Genomic DNA, 26,713 nt, shown 5'->3' on the forward strand with positions numbered 1-26,713 from the left:
GGAAGTACAGGGATGGCTATATCATGTAACATATGGAATCAAGTTCAAGCTTGTCGAAAAAGCTTGAAACTTGGGTTGTGGATGCCTTTGGTGAAGATATCTGCTAAATTGTCTTGCGTCGAAAATAAGATAAGCGAATATTTCCTGCTGACCGTCTCTTCTTGACATAATAATAAGTAGCTTGATCAATGTGAGGCAATCAAGGCGAAGAGCAGATAGTTTGTGGCTGTAAATCACCTGCTAGTGGCTGAGTTGGAGCCTCCATCGATTCATCAAAGTCTGAAGGAAGGGCAGCAATGTATCAAAGACATCAGAAGCAAAAATACTTGGCTATTCTTGACAGTTCTTTTTTTCTTTTTTTTCCAGAGAAAAGAAAACTTCCATTAATGCTTGAAAAAACCCTGTGCTTCTAGCTGAGTGAAGACGGTAAATACAGTGCAAGCTTGTTTAGAAAACACAGCCTATTTCCAGGGCACCGGCTCACTGCCTAGGTTGCCTCAGGTGGAACAGGGGCTAACAGCCGTGGGACTCACGGAGGTGGTCTATACATCCAACAGATATCACCCGCAGAGAAAGTGTAAAAAATCCGTGCAAGCCAAGGCTTGCAAAAGCGGCCCCGCCTTTCAGCGGTCCCTCTCGATCTTGGAGTGCCACGTGTGAAAAACCAGCCTTCTCAAGAATGCAAATGTGTGCAATGCATGCAGAATTTGAATGCCGATTGGCTCTCCAATGGGGAAGAGCGCCCTCGTGAGAGTACTTGTTTCTATTTCGACCTACATGCAAGGTGTGTGTGAGAGATGATGGATGAATGCAAGGTGAATGAAGAATGCTACGTGAGATTCACAATGAAAGGGTGATACCCTTTCATTAATGTCCCTTGAGATCACTCAAGTTCCATCTTCCCATTTACACCTACCCTTAGCCTATGACCCATGTATCTACCATTCAATGCACCTTACTGCACCCTTCCCTTCCTATTGCCCCTAGGACGCAGACACGTGTGTGCACATTTTTATTAATAGAATAAGTATCACATGTCCAAATTCGATGCCGTCTGAAGGAGTGGCTCTAGCTCGACTAGTCCTATCTACTGAGATGATCCATTGCCATAACAAATCGGTCGGTGTCCATCATGATACAAATACATGTTACACCATTGGCGTATAATATATAATAATGTTTTAATGTCTACTAATCACGGATTAGTGATTTCTCTTGTCATGACACTCCCTCCTGCTTGAATGGGCAGAAGTCTTCTTCTGGATCCTCTCTTGTCTCTTTCTCTTGCGTACGCTTCTCTTTTACTTCTGCATTTGCATCTCCTCTTCATAATCTGCAAACAGTCTTCTCTTGGTAGCACACGATCTCTTCTGAATCAGAACTTAAATCTCATCTTCAAGTTTTGGTTCCTCTTGATGCTGAATATTCAAAATGCAGAAGTACCACTGCAGTGCCTCTTCAATATCTCTTCATCCTCAGAATTCTCTTTTGAATACCAAGCTGCTGAAATCTCTTATAGTAACTTGCTCAATAAGATGAAACATATTCTCAACAAACTGGACAGTATTAAAACGATTCTCTCACCCAAATGTTTCATTGAACTAGGTAGACCTTGGCTATAGATGATTTTGCGATGGAGAACTACTTAGTCTATAGAAACTATAGACCTTCAATCTCTTTTTCCAACTCTTTTATTTCAGCTAGATTCATCCTATCAGACGCTCTACACGGATTTTTCTCCGTCTATACTCTACAATGAATATGCCTACTCTCGATTCAGTTCACACATCCATACTCCAGTGTTGGCTGAATGGATAGCATTTACTCTTGGTGCTATGTTCACCGTAGAGTCCTGGGATGAGGAGGTAGAAGCCTCACCCTCATGCTTGGATGCTTTGCCTTTCCCTTTTACAGAATTGGTTTTGGCAATTTTGGCTAATAGAGTAGGACATTTACGCCATGGATGCCTAGGCTTATGTTTCTTACATCCCAAACATTTACCCTCCTTAATTAGCTTTTTCTTCTCATCATCAGTCATGGAAGGAAGTGGTATCCATCTAGGACATGATTGGCTGTTAACATTTTGTACAATAGCTTTCTCCTTTCCTTTGTTGAAGGGTTTACAAGAATTCAATTTTCTCTCAGCAATCTTAGCCAATTTAGTGAGGTCTTTCAAGGTGGTTGGGTTGAACATTTCAACCTCATACCTCACTTTCGGGGTTAGGGCTGCTAAATACTTCTTCCTTTTATCATCCTCGCTCTTCTCAGGTAACTCTAAAGAGAGTTTTCAGAACCTAGCTGTAAATTCGGCGTTATCCCGTTTTCGAATCGCCTGAACCTTTCAATTCTTCTTCATGCCTTGGAGACATGAAAGTGGCCTTAAGCTGCTCTACACATTTGGACCATTGAAGAATAGGCTCTTTTCCTGTTTGTGATAAGGACCACCACATCAAAGCATCCTTCTGTAGATGCAGTGTGGCAAGAGCAAGCTTCTCGTGATAGGTCTTATCTTGATGGGCAAAATATAGCTCAAAATGGCGAATCTAATTGAAGATTTTATCCGCCTCTCTTGCTCCATCATACTTTGGGAACTCTATCTCTCTCGGGGTTGGAATTTAGCTCTCTTTGAGGGGGTACTTAAATCGTCATCCCCAAAATTCAGCACCCTCTTAGTCCCTAATTTTGTCATAATGGACTGTTCAATCATACGGCTAAGCTGAGAAACCAGCTTATTAACAGGAGACTCCTCTCTCCCTCTTGCACTTGGATTATAATCCATGTGTACGGGATTTTGAGTTAAAGGCGTAAACTCAGCGCCTTGCTCTTAGATGAACTCGTTTCTCCCTTCATTTCTGAAGGTAAACTTTCTATCAAGAGATTCTTGAAGGAGAGATGAAGGTAATTCTATACGTGGGCTATCATACTCAATATGCGTGTAACTCTCATCTACATTATCCTCTTCAGGAGGTGGTGATGGTGTTCTCTCCCTATGTCCTTCTGGTAGTGGAGGAAAAATGACAAGTTCATTATTAAATATCCCTTCTCCTTCCATTCTTTCCTTTTAGTAATACAAGAGAGAAAAAGACTTGTTTCAGAAAAGGGGTTTGTTTTACAGCAAAAGTCAAGTGTTGTAGAGTTGGTGGTACTTATCCGACTCCCGCTTGGCTTGTGTCAAAAAACCACTTCAAATGACCTATTCTTCCTTCTCTTTTAGGCTTTTCTTCTTGTATTTCTGCTGTAAACTGGTGCGCTCCGTTTGGGCTACTTATTTTGAGTGGATTGGAGCTCTAAATACCGTTATAGGGGGTACTTGTTGGGTGGATCACCCCCTTAAAATCTTGTTCCAATCCAACTTTCTATTGGGGAGAATTGGGGGGGGTCTCTTTTCCTCACGGTTTAAGGGTCTATTCGCACGGCGGGGGGGGGGTGGGGGGGGAGTCACCCCGTTAGGACACCCCGTTCCACGTCCAAAGACCAGATAATTCGGAGAAATTCCTTGCCTCGGGGCTTCCGAAATCCAAGGTTTGCAGCGATTAGAAATTATCTTCCTCCAAAACTCGCATCTCTGCTTGCAGCCTTCCAAACTGCCCTTTGCGACCCCCTTTCTTTTTGGCTTGTTGCAGCGACCTCCGCTTCGCACACGCGTCAGTCATGCCACTGTTGCGTGCAGTAATCTATAGACCACCGTTCGGTATCCCGCGACTTTACTTTCGCATGCCCCTTCGCTCGCGCACAGCCTTTGCGCGTGGCACTCCACTCTTCTCGTGCCTTCCGCGCAGCCTTCCTTCCACGGCTCTCTTCTGCACAGCCTTCTCATGACCTCACACCCTCTGCCCCGCGTACTCTCTTGTTGTCCCGGTGGTGGATCGTCGATGCTCTGATACCAAATGTGAAAAACCAGCCTTCTCAAGAATGCAAATGTGTGCAGTGCATGCAGAATTTGAATGCCGATTGGCCCTCCAATGGGGAAGAGCGCCCTTGTGAGAGTACTTGTTTCTATTTCGACCTACATGCAAGGTGTGTGTGAGAGATGGCGGATGAATGCAAGGTGAATGAAGAATGCTACGTGAGATTCACAATGAAAGGGTGATACCCTTTCATTAATGTCCCTTGAGATCACTCAAGTTCCATCTTCCCATTTACACCTACCCTTGGCCTATGACCAATGCATCTACCATTTAATGCACTTTAATGCACCCTTCCCTTCCTATTGCCCCTAGGACCTAGACACGTGTGTGCACATTTTAATTAATAGAATAAGTATCACATGTCCAAATTCGATGCCGTCTAAAGCAGTGGCTCCAGCTCGACTAGTCCTATCTACTGAGATGATCCACCGCCATAACAAATCCGTCGGTGTCCATCATGAATACAAATACATGTTACACCATTTGCGTATAATATATAATAATGTTTTAATGTCCCAGGGAGCGTGTAGCATGAAGATGATGTCCTGCCAAATAGCTACTAGGGTGGCCACTAGAGTCGTCGTATGTCCCTCCATCACCTGACTGCACCGAGCAACCCAAATGTTTTGGATGGTAATGTTGGCCATCGTTTCCCAAAGCTTGTCCTTTGGTGTGAAAGAGGGGCATGAGCGGGAAGGCGGTACTGCATCATAGGCCTTTATCCGGGAGACCTGCTGGCCATGGATCCTATAAGCTGGTGACACTGGGTTGATGGAAAAAGCGTGCCTGTCCTCCGTGAGCTGTGCTACCATCCCCCAAGTGAAGTCTCTCTACATTCGCTGAAAACTGGCCACTATCCAAAAGGACGCAAGCCCCCATTGCCCGTGGGGTTATGTAGCAGCTCAGAGAATCTGGATTGTCTCCAACATGCACTCTGCACAACAAAGGCACCTGCCATCGACTCGCATCTGCTCTAGCCAAGGGTCGATGGGCAATTCTCCATGAGCCATCAACCAAAAAAAGTAGGAGATCTTCCGTGGTCTTAGGCTGGTACAGCGATAAGGCCAGAATCGGGAGATAACCTCCCTGGGAACATCTTGCTCTACCCAGTGTCTCTCCCTTGATGGGGTCCAAGCTGCGGCCTCATATTGAATCTGTCGACCGATTTGCGTCGTGTAAGAGAAGAAAGGCACCTCCTCCACTCTATCCGACTCTCCTACCCACCCTGGCCAAAACCGCTCCCTTGGGTCTCACTGCGAATCGCAAAGAGGCCGGCCCTTTCAGAGCCAAGGGTGCCACACTTCTCCCTTCGGACCCGAGAGTACGGTGTTCGAGTCAATTTGCTAGGCCTTGTGAGTAGGAGAGTGAGAGCTGAAAGCAATAGCTCTCGCAAGTGCTAGCATCTCCCGCATCTGAACCACAAAATTCGCGGCACTAGGCACTTTCTGAGGTACTCCAACTATAGTTGGATTGGCTGGTCTATAACCATAGTTCAGTTCAAACGGACTGAATCCGGTAGAGGAATGTTTTCTATCATTGTAGGCAAACTCCAACAATGGCAGCCACTTGTCCCATGTATGTTGCCTCAATGACACATATGCTCTCAGCATATCCTCTAAGGTCTGGTTGACTCTCTCCGTCTGATCATCCGTCTCAAGATGATCCCCACTACTCATTCCCAACTCAGTCCTTAGTGTCTCCAATACCGCTGTCCAAAAATGACCGGTAAATCTGACATCTCTGTCTGACACTATGGATCTAGGCAATCCATGCAGATGAAATATATGTCTAATAAACAAATCCGCCACTTGCGGGGCACTAACAGACTCTCTAGTCGGAATGAAGTGAGCTATCTTGGTTAGACGATCAACCACCACAAGGATAGAATCATACCCTCCTTGCGTCGTAGGCAGCCCTACAATAAAGTCCATGGAAATGCTCTCCCACTTACTTAGTGGTATTTCCAAGGGCTGTAAAAGTCCGGGTGGCTTCACCCGCTCGGCCTTGCTTACTTGACACGAGAAACACCGTGTCACATATTCATGAATATGCTTTTTCATCTTTGGCGAAAAGAAATCTCACTTCACGAGATCATATGTCTTCTCGACTCCTGGGTGTCCCGCACACTGGCTATCATGGCATTGTCGAATGACTCTTTGCCTGAGATCATTCTGACCAGGTACTACAACCTTGCCATTTCTAACTAGCATACCATCCCTTATGGTATATCTTGCATAAGTTTGGCCTTTTCAGGATGCCAGGTCATCCTTTTCACTTTCCCCGGGTTTTAACACATGAGCTTTAGGCCATAAGCTCTGGACAAACTCGTCCACCTTTTGAGTTTCTCTAATCTCGGTCATTAGAGCACTCTCTAATACCGTGAAACTCAGGTTGTGCATAATGCGAGACAACGCATCAGCAACCTTATTGTCTTTTCCTCTTCGGTACCGAATCGTTAGATTAAACTCCTGCATGAGCTCTGCCCACCTAGCTTGGTGGCCCCTCAAGTCAGGCTGTTTACAAAAATGTTTCAGAGTATCATGATCCACATCCACATAAAACTCTGAACCATACAAGTAATGCCTCCATGTTTTCAAAGCATGGATAGCAGCATACAACTCCAATTCATGAGTTGGCCAATTCCTTTGAGAGGGAGAAAGCTTCTTGCTTTCAAAGGCTACTGGCCTTCCCTCTTGAAGGAGGACTGCTCTTACCGCAATGCCACTTGCATCGGTTTCTAGGAACAACGGTTTCTGGGGATCAACTATTTTTAACACCGGTCCTGTGACCACAGCTTGTTTTATGGTGTTAAAACTTTCTTGTTGATTCTGTCCCCAAATAAAAGGTACTTTATCCGAGTTCAGATCAGTCAATGGCGATACTATTCCGGAATATCCTTTGATATGCCTTCTATAAAACTGGACAAATCCCAAGAATGATCGCAACGCGGTCAGACTCTAAGGGATTGGCCAAGTTAGTATCGCAACCACTTTCTTCGGATCCATTTCTACCCCCTGTGGAGTAATTATGAATCCTAAATATTCAAGCCTAACCATACACAGTATAGTTTTCTTTTTATTTACATAAAGACTGGCTTTCCTCAAAGTACTGAACACTACTCTTAAGTGTTCACGATGTTCAGTAATACTTTTACTGAATATCAGGATATCGTCAATAAAATGTACTACGAACTTTCCGATATACGGACGTAGTAAATCGTTCATAAGCATGACGAATGTCGCTGGAGCATTGGTAAGTCCAAAGGCATTACCAAAAACTCATAATGACCAAACCTGCTTCTGAAAGCGGTTTTATGCACATCCTCGGCTCTAATCCGGATTTGATGGTAGCCACACTTAAGATCTATTTTACTGAAAATCACGGCTCCATGTAATGCATCTAGCAAATCATCAATCCAAGCCATCGGATACCTGTGCTTAACAGTGATATTATTCAATGCTCTGTAATCTATACAGAGGCGAAACATATCATCCTTTTTCTTCTTTAATATCACTGGCGAAGCAAAAGGTGAGAAACTTGGTTGAATCTACCCCAACTTGAGTCTACGCACCTCCGCCTCTTCAGTAAAACTCATTCTATAGGGAGGTCTATTTACAGGCTCTGCCCCCGGGATCAGTTCAATCTTATGTTGAACTTTCCGGGAGGTAACCCATAAGGTAGTTCATTCCTAAAACATTCAGAGAACTCCTCTGTTATAAGATTAGCCAGCTTGACCATCTCACCACTTTGCGTAACATTAGTGCTAGCCGAAGAATCATCAACCGGCTCTACCGATGCTGTGCAAAGGAATAAAAACTCTACTTGAGCTTTTCGGATTTCCATCACGGAAACCAACGGTCCCTGAGGTATATCTTTCTCACCTCGCAAGACATAAAGCACATCATTCATCTTGAATTGATATACGTGCTTTTTCCAATCAATGGCTGGATTCTTCTTAGAATGCCACGCCATACCCAGGGCTATATCTGCATGAGCAAGCTTGGTCATTTCAAAATCAAGCTTCTCAGCATAGTCCTGAATCCGAAGCTCCAACTGGGTAACCCTTTGGTCCCATACTTCAGTTGAACTTCCATCTGCCATCCTGACTGTATACGCATAGTCAGATGGGCTTGTTTTTAATCTCAGCCTCTTCACGAGCTTGGAGTTAATCACATTGTGAGTCGACGCCGAGTCAAACAACACAATGACATCATGATTGGCCACTTGCCCTTTCATTTTAATTAACTCCGTATCATTAAAGGCTGTATACCCCGTTGCTGCGGGCTTAGATAGGATGTTATCAGGTGCACTCGTCACTAGCTTAGCAACATACACACATAACAAACAAGGTACTAACCTCTGAGAAGATCCCGCTAGCTGAATCTGCATCTCTTCCGCTCTGGGACTTCCCTGCATCTCCACGTCGCACTCTGAGATCACCATCTCAGCCATTCGGCGATCTTTATTACGTGGACAATCCTTCCACTGATGAGGCTGAAGGCAACCAAAACATAAGCCTTCTCTCCTCGCTTTTTCCCTTTGTTCTGGGTTCAAGGGAGACTTAGACCAAGCCCGGGCTGCCATTGGGGTTACTTTCCTCTTCACTCCAATGGTGGTACTTGGTTTAGGAGTTTCAGCCGGTCTCGCCTGCTTGGCTTGACCACTCGGCTGCGAATCACTCCCTCTACTAGCCCACTTCTTCTTAAACCCAGATTTCTTCGGATACCCATACTGGGTTCCGACCTGTGCAAACCCACTTGGCTTGCTGCCCTTGGCATCCTCATAGTTCAGGGCTATAGCTATTGCATCATCTAGCGTGTTCGCGTACTTAGCCCGAACTTCCATTTTTATTCGATCATTCAATCCAAATATGAAATCTTTCACTTGGATTGATTGAGGCAGGGGTTCGTCAACCTTCATTACACTCTCTCGAAACTTATCAGTGTATTCTGCCACTGATAAATTTCTCTGACGAAGGTTCCTATATTGATCCCAAGCTCGGGATGCTTCGTCAGGAGGTAAGAAGTGTTTCCTGAACTCTCTTTTAAACCCCTCCCAGGTAGTGGATGCTATCCCATCTTTTTGTTGTTTAATCCACCACCGATCCGCTGCCTCACTAAACATGTGGGTGGCCTCGCGGATCTTTTTGATGTCATTTCTGATTTCACAAATGGCGAACGCCTCGTCCCATTTGTGTAACCAGGTCTCAATGACATCGGAGCTACGGTCATCCGACCAGAATACTTTTCCGGTCTGTAATTTGCAATATTTGGCACTTTAGCCTTCCTAGGCTCGACCGTATGAACGCTAGACCCCGGTTCCATTGGAGCCTTTCCCTTCTCCTCTCGAGAAGGTCTGGCAGACATACTATGTATCGCTCTCCTAAGCTCGGACTGCCCTGCATTGGCCTGTAATTGCTGCGCTAACAACTGTTGCAAGGCATCCTCCAGCAATGCAATCCTGCCAGATAAAGTGTGAGCTACTGGGCGCGATCCCTGCTGCGTCGGCCGGACTCCTGATTCACCCAGGTCCCTCCTGGAAGCTCCTTCTTCTGCTTCCATTCCGTTCAATGGGTGTTTTGTTTTGTTTTGTTTTTTAAACACCACTAGAAACTGTATTTACAGCTGACACAATTCAGTGTACTAACAGTCTGACACAATTCCCTACACTAGGGAATTCCTGCAATCCCACATTCACACTGATCAGGCATTTAACATAGGCATATATCTCAGATGGCGCTTTTCCCTATACTAGGGAAATTCCTGCAAATTGACTCTGACTGAAGCACACAGGCATAATCTGTCCCTGCTACAACATTGAAGCCTCATGCATGCTGATTACCCTCAAGATCCCGTCTATGAAAGCAAAGCAGCGCCCGACTAAATCAAGGAGACAAAAAAAAACAAAACGAAAGTAATGGAGGTCAAAGAGAGCTCCCTGGTCACGAACGGATTCGTCATAGTCTTTCTGATTCCATGCAGATCGAGTCCCCGAATCCTGCAGCCTCCACGTACTACCTGCTCGCAAATAACACGACCTTTGGTTTCTTTTACTTCTGTCACAGCTGCGTTCCAACCTGCTATCTACGAATTATTTACGTGCTCATACATGGCTCTGACCGGAGCACGTCGTTCGTCCAATTCATCTATTTGTAATTCGTCGAAGGAGTCCGTCACATGGAGGTCTCCGTTAAGGTAATCCAGCGCCCACCAGTGCGTAGGCCAATTGTCCGTCAGCGCTTTACGGGATCCCCAGGTGACCGCTTACGTGCACCAACCCCGACTAGACCTCTGCGATTCTGCGTCAGCTTCGCCGAATTATCGAAGGTCTCATCCTTTGTCTGTCAGGCTAATCGTGCCACCTGATCACCTTGCTCACGAACTCCTGGCGTCAACGGAGAAGACGGCCAGATCCACTTCCGTTGAAAAACGCACATGCATCATACGCCCACGCCGATCCTTGTCAACCTGCGCTTCAGCTTAGACGCCTGCATGTCCATTCCAGCACCTTCCCTTGGGCTTCCTATTGATCTGGTCAGCCACCAAGTATCGATGTCGAAGGACCATCCAGAAACCTTCCGCTCCAACACAGCTTCACCGCCAGCGTGCCCCGCTCCTGCGCTCTACGACTTGCTTGCGTAGGCCAGCGCCAATCAATTCGACGCTCACGTCCGTCGACTCGCCACCTATATGAACCTACAAGCTCACGAACACGACCTTTCTTCTGCACGTCACGTATCCCTTGATCTCTCCACGAGCTCTGATACCAATTGTCAAACACTCTTGATTAGTTCTCTCTTTCGTATCACGGGAGTAGCACCATGTATATCCTCCTAGCCATATCTCGCTGAGGCTAACAAGCAGACAAAGATCTTCGTTCCAATTTTCCACGTGAATAATCTTCTTCTCTTCTCTCTCTAGCCTCAACAAGCCCCAATTCCCTAGATAGATCTAGATGCCACATGTCATCCATATAGGGCCTTGCTAATGTAACATTCCACCCCTCTCTTGGGATGCATTAATTCCTTTGCCCCTAGGCACAATCATTGCACTAGGCCCTTGGCCTTAGATCTACCTAGTCTGGTGCTATCAGCCCTCACCTAGGACCTTCACATTAAATCCCTCCCGATCATTTACATGAAGCACAAACACAATATTACAGAGATAGATCCTTTAAGGGAAATGTCGACTGATTCTTCCGAGGTCATGCTACCTCGGCTAGAGCGTAACAGAACCCTAACCTACTTATTACATTACATTGGTCACTGCTAAATTATAACAATAATTCTAACACTCCCCTGCAGTGCCAATGTCATGTACAAGGAAATGATCAATCACCAAAAGGAGATAAGTTCAGGGCACTGCGAAATGTTTCACGTGGAAGTGCTTTGGTGAAAATGTCTGCAACATTGTCATGTGTTGACACATAGATCATACTGATCTCTCCCGCATGCAACTTCTCTCTGACGTAGTGATAGTGAACCTCAATGTGCTTTGTGCGAGCATGAAACACAGGATTCTTTGCCACTGCAATAGCACTCTGACTATCAGTGAGAATTGGAGAAGGACCCTCCAATGAAAGATGAAGATCAGTAAATAAACGACGCAGCCAAACACATTCAACTGTCACTGTGAAAGCTGCCCTATACTCAGCTTCACATGAGGAGGTAGCCACTGTAGACTGTTTCTTGCTCAACCAAGAAATACAGGCTTTGCCCAAAAAGAAACAATTGCCACTTGTGGACTGCCTAGTGTCATAGTCTCCAGCCCAATCTGAGTCACTGTAGGCATGCATCTGCAAGTCACCCCCCCTGGGAAACATCAAGCCAAAAGACTTTGTACCTTGCAAGTAACGAAAGATGCGTTTTACAGCCTGCCAATGCATAGTCTTTGGGCTGTGCATATACCTGCTTACCTGAGAAACTGCAAACATCAAGTCGTGTATTGCAGAGATAAATGAGGCATCCAACAGCCTGACTATAGAGTGTGACATCAATTGATTCACTTGCATCATGCATTGTAAGCTTCAGCCCCGGCTCCATGGGAGTAGCTATGGGCTTACAATCCTGCATGTTGAATCTGTCCAAGAGTTTCTGCACATACTTGGATTGAGACATAACGATGCCACTTTTCTCTTGAGTGAACTGGATCCCCAAATAAAAGTGTAGCAGCCCCAAATCTGACATGTCAAAAGTGGTCTGCAATTCAGCTTTAAATTTTGCAATATTATCTTCATTTGACCCTGTGAGCAGTAAGTCATCTACATAAAGAATGATGACTAAAATATCCCCCCCATCCTTCTTGATGTAGAGGGTGCTCTCAGTTGGACTATTGTGCAGCCCCTTGCTGGTCAGAAAGGCATAAATTTTGGCATACCATGCACGTGGGGCTTGTTTCAGCCCATACAAAGCTTTATTCAGCTTGCATACTTGATGTGCATTTCCTGAAATTTCAAAGCCTGGAGGTTGTTTGACATAAACCTCTTCCAACAAGTCTCCATTAAGGAAAGCTGTTTTAATGTCCAACTGATGAACATTCCATTTAAAATTTGCAGCCATGGCTATAACCGACCTGATGGTTGTCATCCTAGATGTAGGAGCAAAAGTCTCCTCATAATCTATGCCCTTTTTCTGAGCATGTCCTGTTGCAACCAGCCTTGCCTTGTACCGATCAATGGACCCATCTGGCTTTCTTTTGACTTTGAAAACCCACCGTGTACCTATGGCATGTTTACCTGGTGGCAAATCCACAACTTCCCATGTCTGATTTTTCTGAATGGACTGCAATTCATCGTGCATGGCATTCATCCAATGCACATTATCCTGTGCTTCTTCAAATGTCTCAGGCTCCTCCTCATCAAGAAGAGTACCTGCATAAGCTGATTCAACTGAAAGAGCTCCCCCCCCATGCCTACGAGTTCTGCCAGGTAATGGAGCATCAATTTTACTCTCCCTGAGAGTTTGTAACAGCCAATTTGGAACTGTTTTTGCTGCATGTATATCTGCAGTTTCTTGCTGAACAACCTCTTCCACTGCTTGCGGAGGTGGTAAGACATCCTGTGGCTGAATCGGAGCATGTGGAGGTATCTGTAAATTGTGATTTGCATCAGATATATCAGAAGGGGAACCCAAGGCAATGGGTAGTAATCCCTTAAAGACATTATCGGAAGAAGTAGGCATATCAAATTCAGCTTGAGTGTGAGCTGAATTTTCTGAAAATATAACATCTCTACTGACAATAATCTTGCGTGTGACAGGATTGTAGAGACGGTAGCCCTTGCTCTCTGCACTGTACCCAACAAAAATGCATTTGATTGCCTTATCAGACAACTTATGCCGAAACTCAACGGGCACATGAGCCTATGCAAGGCATTCAAAAACACGAAAATGATCCACAGAAGGCTTTCTCCCTTTCCAAACTTCATAGGGAGTCTTGGTCTTCAAAGCTTTTGTGGGAGCCCGATTCAAAACATAATTGGCACACATGAGACCTTCAAGCCAAATTTTTTGAGGCAATTTTTTGCTTTTTAGCATGCATCTATCCATCTCCATAAGAGTACGATTTTTCCTCTCAGCTTTGCCATTTTGCTGAGGGGTTAGCCTCACTGTAAGCTGATGTGCAATGCCCTTGTCTTTCCAAAATGCATCAAAATCTGTAGACAAATACTCCCTTCCTCTATCTGTGCGTAATGTCTGTATCTTGAGTCCTGATTCATTCTCAACCATGGCTGCAAAGTGTTTGAAAACCATAAACACTGCTGATTTGCGTTTCAGCCCATAAACCCAAGTATAGTTGGAGTAGTCATCTATAAAAGTGACAAAGTAAAGATGACCACCCAATGATGGAGTCCTCATGGGACCACAGACATCACTATGAATAAGCTGTAATTTTCGAACAGCTTTTACTGATCCATCCTTCTTAAAAGGAAATCTGTGCATTTTACCAAGAATGCACCCTTCACAGGCATGTGGAGGAGGTGTTTCAAGAGGAGGCAATGCATCAACCATAGCATGTTTTTGAAATGTGATCAAGCTGCCATAATGCATGTGTCCATATCTGGCATGCCATAACTCCGCATTCTGCATAGCAGCAGTAGGAGTGGAAATTGCAAGAGCATGTGCTGGTCTTTTCTCATACATGTCAAGTTGAAAAAGACCACGTAACAAAGTGCCAGACAATCTCAAGGCATAGTCATTCTCTCTGTCATGGACTGCACACTTGTCATCTTCAAAAATGACCTGAAATCCAGCTCTGTTAAGAGTGGACACTGAAAGTAGATTTTTTGTGATACCAGGCACATACAAGACATCAGAAATTTTGAATGTTGAGCCATCAATGGCTGTAAGTTCAACTTCTCCTGTACCACGAACTGAATAGGAGGAGTTGTTGGCACATGTGACCTTTTTACCAACGGGAGGTGGATGCAGAGATGTGAAAAGAAACTTCCTGGAAGTGATATGCTTTGAGGCGCCACTATCAAAATACCATGTATTTAGTGTCTCATTGACACTGAAAGCTGATGCATCCTTGGAATAATCATAACTGCATGTCAGAAAAGCATAAGAGTCATGATTACAAGTGGATGTAATATCCGGAGCAGCCAACTGAGAGTCTGAAATGCAAGACAAGAAGGCATAGTCGTGTTCCACAAAGTTGGATGTAGCTTGCTCATTGTCAGATGCATGAGGGGCTGAATTTGAAACAGCCATACCGGAGCTGTTTTTCTTTTCTTTTGCGAGCCTCTTCTTGCATTCTCCAATGTAATGACCTGGCTTTTTGCAGTAATGACATATACCCTTCTTCTTGGGCTTACCTGCATCACCCTTAGCCTTTTGAGAAGGCTGTCCTGATCCACTGGAAGGCTGATTTGCTGATGTCTTTGCTTGTCCCTTTCCTTTAGGCTTGAATTTTGAAAGCATGGCATGTTCACTTGCTCGTGAAGCCATGTTTTTCCTGGTCTGCTCTTCCTGCAACAGAAGTCCTATCAACTCGTGAAAATTGAGAGGATTTGTACCCCCCCTCAATGACAAATTCAGCGAGGTATGAAAGCTGAGATAAGACTCAGGAAGAGAATTCAGAGTAGTGGTAATCATCTCTAAATCAGGAATGATCTCATCAATATTCAGCAATTGCTCTCGTAAATCCTGTAGCTTTGTGAGGTGCAGTGACATGGAGTCACCCTCTTCCATATTTGTATGAGACAATTCTCTTTTGAAAAAAGACACCCTGGCATCATTCGGAGCTGCATACATGCTCTCCAAAATATCCCATGCTACCTTTGAGGTCTTACACGACCGGATATGCGGAATGATGAATCTTTTCACTGAAAGAGAAATACACGACAAAGCTAAAGCATCACGTGAATCCCATCTCTTTTGCTCTGGAGTAGTAGGTATAGCTGCACCAATAACTTGTCCTGCAGCTGTACCCTGTGCACGACCTCTGCCTCCTCCTTGCTGGGGAGGGGTATTAGGTGCCACATTTGCTGGCCAGATCTCATCCCCATTTACATAGTCCCACAAATTACGGGAAATCAGAATGTTGCGTACCATAAAACTCGAGAGGGAGTAGTTGGTACCATCCAGCTTATCCTCTTGTGAGAGACCACTGAACTGGAAATCATTCTGATTTTGCTGGGCCATGTCTGAGAGAGAAAATACAGCAAATGCAAATCTTAATTCCCTTGCTAGGAATGGAGTGCACAATTCCCAAAAAAAATACAGCTAAACACTGGCTGAAAATGCAACTCAAATCTCTGTAATGTCTCTGTCAGAAATCTGCCAGAGCATCCAATCTCTCCCAAAACCTGCTAAAAGTGCTTGAAAACACTTACAGAAAGGCAGTGTGAACTGAAACCTGCAAAATTGCTCTTCCAACACAAAAGCCCCAATTTGTGGCTTGAAATTGCAACCAGAAAGGGGCAAATGGTCTAAAAGCCCCAAATGTTGCACAAATTGCACTCTGCCTGCAAAAGCCCCAAATTTCACTGCAAAATTGCAGTGTGATTACAAAAGCCCCAAAATTTTGCAATTCTCTTCAACAAATGCAAAGTCTGTTCCCAAATATGGAATGCCCCAAATTCTTGCAAGATCTTAGCCAAACAATGGCTCTCTGCGCAAATGTGTATCAGAAAACACCTTCCAGAGTTCACTTGCAAAGAGAAAATCTGCAAAAAGTACGGTCTCCTCTGATTGTACGGAACTGTCAGTATGAAATCTACACAATGTACGGATTGTGTACAGCGACTTGTATGGCTCTTTGTACGGATGTACGGATTCCTGTACGGAATAGTCGACGCAGATCTGTACGGCGGATGTACGAAACATGTACGAAAGAGTCCATACAAGTTGTACGGACAGCAGCGCAAAGAGCAGGTATTGATGACGACAAGTTGTACGGGCTGGCGCAGATGGTACGGATAGCAGGTGTACGGCGGAACTGTACGACAGTACGGCGACGGGCTGACGCAGATGTACGGAGTGTTGGAGCTCCGTGAGCTTGTACGGACCTGACGGCGAGTTCGTACAGATTGTACGGAGGACTGTACGGACGACGGGCTGTACAGAACGGTACTTGTACGGACGGGCAGCGATGGTACGTGCAGGTCGTACGAACCGTACGTCGAGTGTTGAGCAAGGAGCAGATACAAAGGAGCAGCGAGCTGTTGAGCTTGGAGCAGGGAGCTTGCGAGCAAGGAAGCAAAGAGCAGGATCTTGCTGCTCTGATACCAAATGTGAGTAGGAGAGTGAGAGCTGAAAGCAATAGTTGCAATAGAAGAGGGTGATACAACTGAAGAGTGGGATAGGTTTTGTCTAAGTGACAAAACCTTATCCTTCACTAACCGTAGTTAGTGAACTAACTGTGGTTAGGGGGAAAAACCTCTAAAATGAGGGAAAAGTGCCCCTAACCTACTTATTACATTACATTGGTCACTGCTAAATTATAACAATAATTCTAACAGGCCTTGCCTAGACAGCGTTCTACTCTGATCCGCTGCCACTCCAGCCCTCACAAATCACCCGTACTCTAGCCATTGCTCTCTGAATCCGCCTATAACTGGCCACCTGTTCAAGCACTAGCGGAAAGAGAGGAGTGTCCCTGTAGAAGCGGACCCTAAGGGGTACCTTGGTCCTTAAGAACTGTCCATGCCAGCAATGTGGAATCTAGGTCGAATGCAAGCCCTCGCACCAAGAGGCCAGTGTCGCTGACTCGATCTCTGTCATCCTGGTGCTTGTCCCTCTCAAATGAGCAAGCGCGTATGTCTTGGCCATCTCCTTGCGTCGAAGCCGTCTCCAGGCTTTGAACGACCTCGTTGGGCCATTGTCCCACTGTACCCAAAACCGATGTGCGTCCTCTGTTCTAACAAATGTCCCTCCGCAGCTTGGACCTTTGGATGCCAGATAAGTGGCTGATGCTCAAACTCCTCCCTGAAGTCCGTTGGAGAGCCGCTGCCAGACTCCAAAGAGGCTCCTCATCAAATGCGAGCCCTTCCCTGTGAAGGGAGCTCTGAAAAGATCCATTTGTGTGACTGCTGCCACTGCCCAGCGGTGTGAGGAGTGTTCCCAAGAAGCCTACGCTGAAGGAGGAGCTTGTAGGGCTCTGTGCCTGGGGTGAGACCCCGTACCACTAACTTGCCCAAGAGGGCGTTGCTCTGCATCTCCGGATCAATGATGCCCAATCCTCCTTGTGACTGCAGTTGAATCACCGTCGTCTGCCATGCAACTCTGGCTCTAGTGTTTCGTGTGCCATCCGATCCTGCCCAGAGCAAATTCCGTACCAGTCATCTCAGATTGCCCCATGCATCATAGTTAGGGGAAACGGAAACGGGGAAACGGGGAACGGAAACGGAAACGGAAACGTTTCGGGATTTCTGGGAGGGCTGAAACGAGGAAACGCCACGTCAGCAAGGGAGGTTTAGAAAAGGGAGTTTGGAGATGAGAACACACACATTTAGAATGCTACAGCCTACAGCCTACCTGTAACTTAAAATATAGTGCATAATACTTACCACATGGCACAATGTCACTTAGAACTTAGAAGTTAGAAGTTAGAACAAGTTACAAATTATAACTTAGAACTTGGAGCTTAGAAGTTAACTTAGCAGTGAGCAATACATATTACAAATATAAATGACAAATCTGAAATCAATGAGAAAAGCTGAAGATTGACAAGTTACAAAATGCCAAAGGCAATATAATATATGATTCATATATTATTATGTCTCATTGTCAAGAGTCAAGACTCAAGACTCAAGAGTCAAAAGTACAAAATTCAGATTCCCAAAAGCCTAGGCTCTAAGCCTTAAGGCCAACCGCTACATCACTGATGATATGATCAAAATCCATAATGTAGATTCTCGAATCTAGATAGCTCAGCTGCTCAAGAGTCCTCCTCCTCCTCCTCCTCCTCCTCCTCCTCCACTGCCACCTCCTCATCGTCGTCGTCGTCGTCATCATCCTCCCCCTCCTCATCATCATCAATGAGGGTGTCATCAAGCTTATGAAAACCAATGAACTTGTCATGAGTGTACTCTTGTCTCATCCTGTTAAGCAAACGCAAGTTTGCATTAACAAAGACAAGATCGTTCGCCTTGTGTGCTTTGAGACAGTTCCTCTTCTTTGTATGGATGTGGGCAAAGCTGCTCCACATGCGCTCACAAGAGGAGGAGCTACAACCCTGGCTGAGAATCCGAATGGCAAGCGCTTGCAGCTGTGGGGAATCAGCTCCATAATCCTCCCACCATGTAACAGACCCAACTCGAAATCTGAAATTTGAAAGATCATAAAATTCAGATATATGGCAAAGCTCATGAAATCTGAAAATTATGAATCATTAAATAGTAAAATTTAAGAATTTAAATGAGTTAGGATTACCTGTCATGCTGGGCATCTGGCCATCCAAATATGCCCTCCTTATTGCGGTAATTGGCGAGCTGGTCCTTCACTGTCCGGCGAGCCTCTGGCATTTGCACCATCTTCTGAAGAGTGAGGTTCCAACCACGGACCACCTCTGCATCACTTTGTTGTGCAGTTGCCTTGTGTTGAAACTCTGGGTCCAACACAAATGCAGCCGCATGAATGGGAGAGTAGTACTGATTCCACCTAGTCACAGCCAAGTCCTCCAGCTCTTTCAACCTGTGGGGATCTTTCTCTAACACTCTGATATTTTCTATCATACGATCCATCCCCTCATATACCTTGCCAATAAAAGGCATGTCTCCATCAACCTTTTTTAGCAACAAGACAATCGGCTTACACAAGTCATACAAGTGTGATGCATCAGCCCAAAAGTCATCGCTGCCTATGCACAAATCGTACACCAATATCCCAAGAGCCTGCTTTGAAGTGGGCCATGCATCCCACTGTGGGCTTGCCACAACCTGCTTAAGAGCAGGTCTCATTTCAATGAGTCTGCGAAGCATCACATAATTGTATGCAAACCTTGTCTCCGCATACTTCAAAAGCTCCTTCCTTGCATAGGTGCGATACAAAGAGAGAGAAAAATGATGGCGTGTAATGAACCCAACTATCTCTCTTCCATTATCAATTACAATTTTTACCCAAGGTAATTTGCCAATGTCTTTCAACAAATTATTCAAACAATGGGCAACACAAGAACTCCATTGAATATGGGGGTACCTTTGTTCCAATAATGCACCTGCAGCCCTATTGGTATTTTCACCATCTGAAACCAACTGCACAACATTAGACGGGCCCACATACTCCACTGCATCTGCCCACATCTGCATCAAAACATTTGCTGTTTTTTGTTGTACTCCGCACTCTATGGAGTGTATGTACAAAGAAGATCCTCTGCAATATGCCAAAATACCCTCTAGTGATCGACTACGTACATCACTCCAGCCATCTGCTACCAAAGTGACCCCATACTTATGCCATTTCTCCTTAACAGGCTGAATGCCCGAACCTCTTGGACCTCCTCTGCACCTGTGAAGAAACCAATTGATTTGGTTTAGTTGATTTGAGCCCCCGAAGCCTCACAATAGATAGCTAGAGCTCTCCTAACCACTTCTAGGCTCGCTATGGCGCCCTCGACAAACAAGCCTGTGTCGTTAGCGAACTCTACGCCTAGTAGCCCCTCCTCGTGTCTGATGGGAAGCCACATCCCCGTGAGCCCAGCTGACCGGGAGCGAAGGAAGTAGCCCAGAGCTTCTGCTACAAAGAGGAACAGAAAGGGGTTGCACATAAATACCGTATAAGCTTATTGCGTAATATTAATTATTTGTATGCAATATTTCATAAATTATAAAAGCGACACCTTACCTATTGCATCTTTCGGGCATAAGCTTGACCCACAACCTTCCTTGCATCAGCCACATGGTCTTCGTAATAGTCCTTTGGAAGCCCACTTGGAATCTCCTTGCACTTTTCCTCAAAGTCCATCTTCCATTTCCCATTCGATGACAACATAGTTTAGGTAACAACAAAGATCCAACATTAGATATTATTCACTTTCTAGAAAGAAACGGAAGATAAAATCAATTGGAAAAACCTCACTCACATAAAATATCATGCGTCCCAAAATTGTTCGTGTTAAGGGATACCATGGCCTTTGACCTTGCGAAATCTCCATTTAACGTGACTTTTCCAAGCTCTTTTTCTCCTTCTCAGAAAAACTATTAGTGAAGTGCTCATGATCACAAGCACACATAGTGCTACAATGCCATAATATATCTTTCAGATTGGTAGTCACAATTGCATCCTCATTCATCCTATCAAGTCATGAGAAAGAATAATGAAGATTAATTTTTTCCTAATGAAAATCTTCAAGAGCCTTAACTAAAATATGAAAGTACTTACAGATTAAACCTTTGAAGCATAGCCAACAACTTGATTTCATCTTTCTCTATAGGTGATATGAATTGAGCATGAACTCTTATGTACCTTGCCTTCACTCCTTTGAAGAGATCTTCAATACTCTTCATGCATGAAGCTGTGTGATCCTCTAATCCAATTATTCTGTGAAGCCTAGTCTCTGCATCTTGCCTTCTAGAAGCGACCACTCCAGCCTATCATAGGCCCGAGAACCAAGAGAAGAATCGCGAGAGGCAGTGACTCCTCCCTTCTCCCTGGCCCAATCCACCGCCTCCGAGAAAGTGAAAATGTTGTCTAGGATACTCCTCTCGTGCACAAAGCTTGTCTGTGTCATGGATGATGTTCGGAAGGTGTGGCCGCAACTGTAAGCTCAAGGCCTTGGCAAGGATCTTGTATGTGGTATCCAAAAGTGTTATCGGTCTCCATTGCTGGATGTCCGATCTATCCCCCCCTTTTGGAATCAAGCATATCCAGCCTTGAATCAAGGACTGTGGGAGTGAACCAGAGTCAAAGATCTTCGGACAGGCAAGACGAAAGGGCATGCTAATCAGTTCCCAAAAGCTCAGGAAGAAAGTCAGAGCCAGGCCATCTTCCCTTGGGCACTTTTGAGGAGGGAGTGCTGGAAATAGAAGGATAGAATCTCTCACACCTCTCTCTCCGATCGTAGCTCATACAGCACTCAGAAGACTAGATAGCTATTTACATTTATGCAAGTTGCAACACAATTATTGACAAAATATGAAGAGGGGAGAGGATAAGAGTGGAGATGGGGCACAGCTAGAGAGCACACCACAAATGACTAACTATACGCTAGATTTAGTTGAAAATGTAGAATATATACAAACCCTTTTAGGGTTAGGGCATGTAACCCTTTCCTTTATAGCACTCTATATGTGTTAGTGCTATGCATATATGATCACATGATGTTGAGCTGATCTCTCAACACCTTTTTTCAAGATCAACATCATGAAGTAGGCCTTCCCTCAAGATGATGATTATGGGGAATCGAAGAAGGACTGAGCATTACATATACGAACCCTTTTAGGGTTCGGGTTAGGGCATCTAACCCTTTCCTTTATAGCACTCTATATGTGTTAGCGGTGGAGAAGCCTTTGGAGCCGGTACTGGAACATCATGCTCCTCCTCCTCCTCCTCCTCCTCCTCCTCGGGTTCTCAGTCGTCTCCACTTCTTTGATGGTGACCTTGGGTGGGGGTAATGTCGGAAGTTCCTGAATCTCTTCTGTAATTTGGGGCTCTGACTCCTCAAAGATCATGTCCGTGCTGAAAAGGATCTGTTTCTTCACCGGGTCGTAAAGGCCTATCGTTTTGGATTCTTCACTATATCCCACAAAGATACATCTTCGGCTATGGGAATCAAGCTTCGTATGCTCATCTTTATGCACATGAATAAATGCATTAGAACCGAAAATCCGTAAATGAGATGTGGTCGGTTTCTTACCATAGTAAGCTTCATATGGAGTCTTATCATCAACAGCCTTGGTCTTGGTTCTGTTGAGGATGTGAATGGCAGTGTTCACGGCTTCACCCCAGTAAGCTTTCGAAAGATTTCTCCCTCGCAACATGGCCAAACTTGTCTCTGTGACGGTCCTGTTCTCTCTCAGCAACTCCATTCTGCTGAGATGTGCGAGGTGTAGTGAGTTGCTGCTTGATCCCGTGCTTCTTGCAAAATCCATTGAACTCGGTAGAATTGAACTCCTCCTCTCTGTCTGTGCGGAACGCTTTGACTACCTCCCCGCTCTCCTTTTCTACCTGGGCCTTCCAATCTTTGAATTTCTCATAAACATGAGACTTCTTGGCCAGGCAGAGCTACAAATGTCAGAATGAACCAACTCGAGCGGCTTCTTGGCCTGTGATGAGGCCTCCTGTGGGAACTTGTCCCTGTGTTGCTTGCCCTTCAAGCAAGCCCTGCAAACACGATCATTGCCTGCAATCGGTGGAAGTCCATCCACCATCTTGGACTTTTGCATCTCGGCAAGAGTGCCACAATTGACGTGACTGAACCGCTTATTTCACAAGTTGGACCTGCCATGGTCCCCGTGCACCAACAAAGCATTAAGCCAATATAGCCCATGCTCCTCGATGTCATGAGCCACCACCTTTCCATTTGCCTTGGATGTGACAGTGACTTTGCCGTCGTTAAATAGGACCGACATGTTGTGTTGTCCGTCTGGCTGCCAGACAAAAGATTCTTGCACAAAGTCAGTACATAGAGTATACCGGAAATCAGCTCCTCATTTCCTGCAGTCGTGATGAATGGGATACTACCAACACCCTTCATAGGGCATGCTCGGTTATCCCCCACATTGACTTTGGAGTCAGGATGCTTACCTTCCATTGTCTCAAACCACTCCTTGTTGGACATGTGCTTTGAGGTCCCATGCCTACACGGTCATAACCCAGAAAGATGCATTTCCTAGACTTAGGATCTAGCTTCTTCCGAAGCTCTTTTGGCACATGTGCATATGCCTCACACCCATACGCAAATGAGAGTAAGTGGGCTTCTTGCCACTCCATGCCTCTCAGGAATACCACCATCCAAACTCTTACTAGGTGATCTATTGATCACATGCACTGCAGTCTTCATTGCCTCAGCCCAAAAACCACTAGAAAGACTACAACGATTCACCTACTAGCTTGTTGAGTTTTTAATGCGCTGTTCGGAGTTTCCAGCTTTCAGACAAGGTCTACCCCATTTGTGATTTGCTGTAGAGTGCGATTGAAGTTTCCACTCAGTTTCAGGCTTGTTTCCAAGGTGCACATTGACTTAGCAGCTGCGTTTTGTTTCGGGAGATGAGTTTTTGGTGTGGTTAAGGTTTTACATGACTTGAATGTCAACCTTGGTAAAACCAAGGTCATAATCTTTAAAATTTCCCGGGCATCCATGCACAGAGAGCATGCATTGCCATTGGAGGTGGTTGTATCCTACGCGTACCTAGGGGTACTTTTCTCCGGCCCGACCTTCGCGACGCAACCAGCATCGCAGGTCTAATTGAGCAGGGGATACGTTGAACTAGCCAAATTTGAGACGACAATGCTTTCCCTCTCCAAGACCATCGGACCAAGACTCTTCTCTTCGACTCTTTGGTTCGACCGGCAGGTACTGTATGGCAGCCCTTGTTTGGCCAGACCTATCAGAGACAGGTTGAGAGGCTTCAGGTTCTCCTGCTTTCATGGATGATCCATAGTAATCCTTCAATCCCACATCAGATAGTCTTGGCTGAGTTTGGGGCATCTCGATGCAACATTTCAGGTCATTACACATCTATACTGCATTATACAGTATGCGTCTTGCACCACAGGGCGATGTAGGCTTCCTTGGTTGGCTTTATCCTCCATAGCACTGGCGGCAGAGAGTGACCAGAGGTGTTGGTCTACACGTACATGCAGATGGTTTGAGACCGTGGGGCTCCATGTAGATAGGCTACCTCGCTTCCAATACAGCGTTGATATCCCCTCCATCCCGCTCACATATCATGAGGTGAACTAGGTCACCTCGCACATCGATGCCCCGGCCTAAGGTTGATGCCCGTGCTAGCTCCCACTCCATGAGCTCATAGAGTTTTCTCCCTATGTATCGATGCCATTATGATCATGATTATGGGTTTTCTTTTGTATTCGTCATGGGTGTTGATGCCCGCTTAGTGGTTCCACCCCTCAACTCATTGTATTGTTTCTTTTAGTCGCATAGACCCTTTGGTCTTCCAAAGAGTTTTAAACTAACAAGGGATGTGATCTTTTACACAGAGACCCATGAGAGCCCAGTGAGGGGATTGCCCAAAGTGACAGGATACATATGGGACGGCCTACGAGACTTCGTTGGGGTGGCAATCCTTTTTAGGTCACATATGAGACCTTATATATCTGTGATGAGGAAGTAGGAGCATGCACGCCACATGTGGATACGAATTCAGCCACTTGATGCACGCCCGATTTTCATTGCGGTATGCTACTTCCCCCCAGACACATCATCATATGCACATGAGGCTGCCATAGAGGGTCATAGCCCGTACGAGATGATATTTGATGATATCTTGGAGTTCTCTAGACAAGGAGAGATCCTACTTTTGGGTGACTTCAATGCATGCACGTTTACATATAGGTGGGCCTACTTGACTTCGAGGCTGATCACCTCAGAGTACCAAGATAGACCCAAGAGAGCTTGGGATAGCGAGACGTTCAGAGGATGCACCTCACATCACTGGATATGGCCGACATCTCCTGGATATGGGAGCAGTCCATAATCTGATTATAAACAACACTCTTCTCAGATGGCCGTTGTCGGGAGGGCTCACCCACACGGATAGGGATACAGTACAGTAGATTACCTTATGGGATCCCCGGCTTCTATGTATGAATACATGATCTCACTGTCCCTCCCCCCAACTAGACGCTGACAACTCCTAGTAACAGGACAGGGTCCACCAGCTTCAAGTTGGGTCCAGGTGCACTTTGACTATGCCCTGTGGTACAATTACATGAGTCACTTATCACATGAGCTACCAGACTCCCTTGGGGATTATGCAGACTTTGCTCATGCCTTAGTATCAGTGGTTCAAAATGCTACAATCAAATCCTTTCTCTTGACTCGATCTACAGACACTCTACTACCAATGGTTCAGGATGCCGCAATCAAATCCTTCCTCACGACTCAAGCTACATCACGCTCCCCAGCTAGGAAGATGCCCCAAAACCCATTGTTCAATGATGAGTGTCAAGAGATGAGATCCCACCTCATATCGGTGAGGTAGAGATCCAGAGCCAGCGACACAACATACCCGCAGAGGGAGGACACAGATCATGCTCGGAGACATCCCTTCCATGTGCAGACCCGAAGCGCAACCTACAGGACTTACTGTGGCCCTAGTTATACGCATTTGGAGAGCCAGATGCATAGAGGCACTGGATGGATCCCAAGTTCACCCTTCTTACACTTTGCCCAGTATATGGACTGACATGATACATACAGTGATGGCCATCTAGGCGAGCATGCAGGGGTCCTCTCACGCAGCTTCTGCTAAGAGGGCTGCATTCTTTAGAGAGTGGAGGGGTTCCCCCTTCTCTGAGTCTACTATAGGGTTGAGATGGCATTTTTAGTTTCAACCTTGGTTGTTTTCCACCTATTTCTTAGGAGTCTTTTATCGATCATTGCATGATGCATTTTCGCTTTGAGCTTGCTCTCAAGGGTTTTGTACTTAATGGAAGTCTCTTTTTTGGAAAAAAAAGGATGCATATAAGAAAAAGAAAAGATGCAACTATTGCAGAAAACCAAGTCATGATATTTCTAAATGCCGAAAGGGCATTGAATCGAAAAAGAAGAAGAAACAGTCTAGCCTTGCAGTTACTGATGCTTCATCTTCACAAGAGAAGGATGAAGCAACAAATATTACACATCATGATTGGGCTTTGTTTGTCACAAGCTTGTATAATCCTTCTCTACATGATTCATGCATGGCTATCTTTGATGCATTCAACAATTGACACTTTGATAGTGGTGCTTCTAAGCACATAACTTCATCCAGGACATGGTTTCTATGCCTAAGCGAAGCACTATGACTTGTGCCAATAATTCATCATATGCCATTAAAGGCATTGGCCAAGTTGAGTTTACTTCCGCATCTGATGATCTATCACTCTTCAGGATGTTTTGTATGTTCCAAGAATTAAAAGAATCACATATCCATTTTAGCCATTGCTACATCCAGATATAGATTTATCTTTAACGGTTATCGTTGTGCAATTTTTGATTTCAAAAATGGCAACACCATTATCATCACTCAAACCTTGACTAGATGTCTATACAAACTTGATCCCTGTGAGAAAGAGATAGCCGCCACAACACTTGCAATAGAGGATTCTGTGATTGCAGACACTCATTTTAGCATGAACACTTTGGGCATCTAGAACTATGGCAATTCGGTCAGATTGCATCCATAGAATATGGTTGTGCATG

At 45.2% G+C, this 26,713-nt stretch overlaps 2 protein-coding genes across 2 annotated transcripts in view; one reads left to right on the top strand and one right to left on the bottom strand.

Annotated features, from left to right (window-relative positions):
- The window catches only part of LOC147892695 (integrator complex subunit), a 97,077-nt gene that overhangs the window by 2,794 nt on the left and 67,570 nt on the right, over positions 1-26,713 (top strand). The window lies entirely within an intron of this gene.
- LOC147892696 (uncharacterized) lies at positions 17,382-20,337 on the bottom strand. Its single transcript, XM_087387323.1, has 6 exons — positions 20,220-20,337; positions 19,968-20,082; positions 19,761-19,854; positions 18,781-19,649; positions 18,415-18,671; positions 17,382-17,662 (listed from the first exon to the last, which is right to left on the bottom strand). Exons 1-6 carry the CDS (start codon positions 20,335-20,337, stop codon positions 17,382-17,384), a joined length of 1,734 nt encoding a protein of 577 aa, XP_087243449.1.

This window comes from Dipteris shenzhenensis, chromosome 16 (assembly GCF_047967505.1).
Source record: "Dipteris shenzhenensis isolate YYH24624 ecotype China chromosome 16, Dip_SZ_1.0, whole genome shotgun sequence".
Classification (NCBI taxonomy): Eukaryota; Viridiplantae; Streptophyta; class Polypodiopsida; order Gleicheniales; family Dipteridaceae; genus Dipteris; species Dipteris shenzhenensis.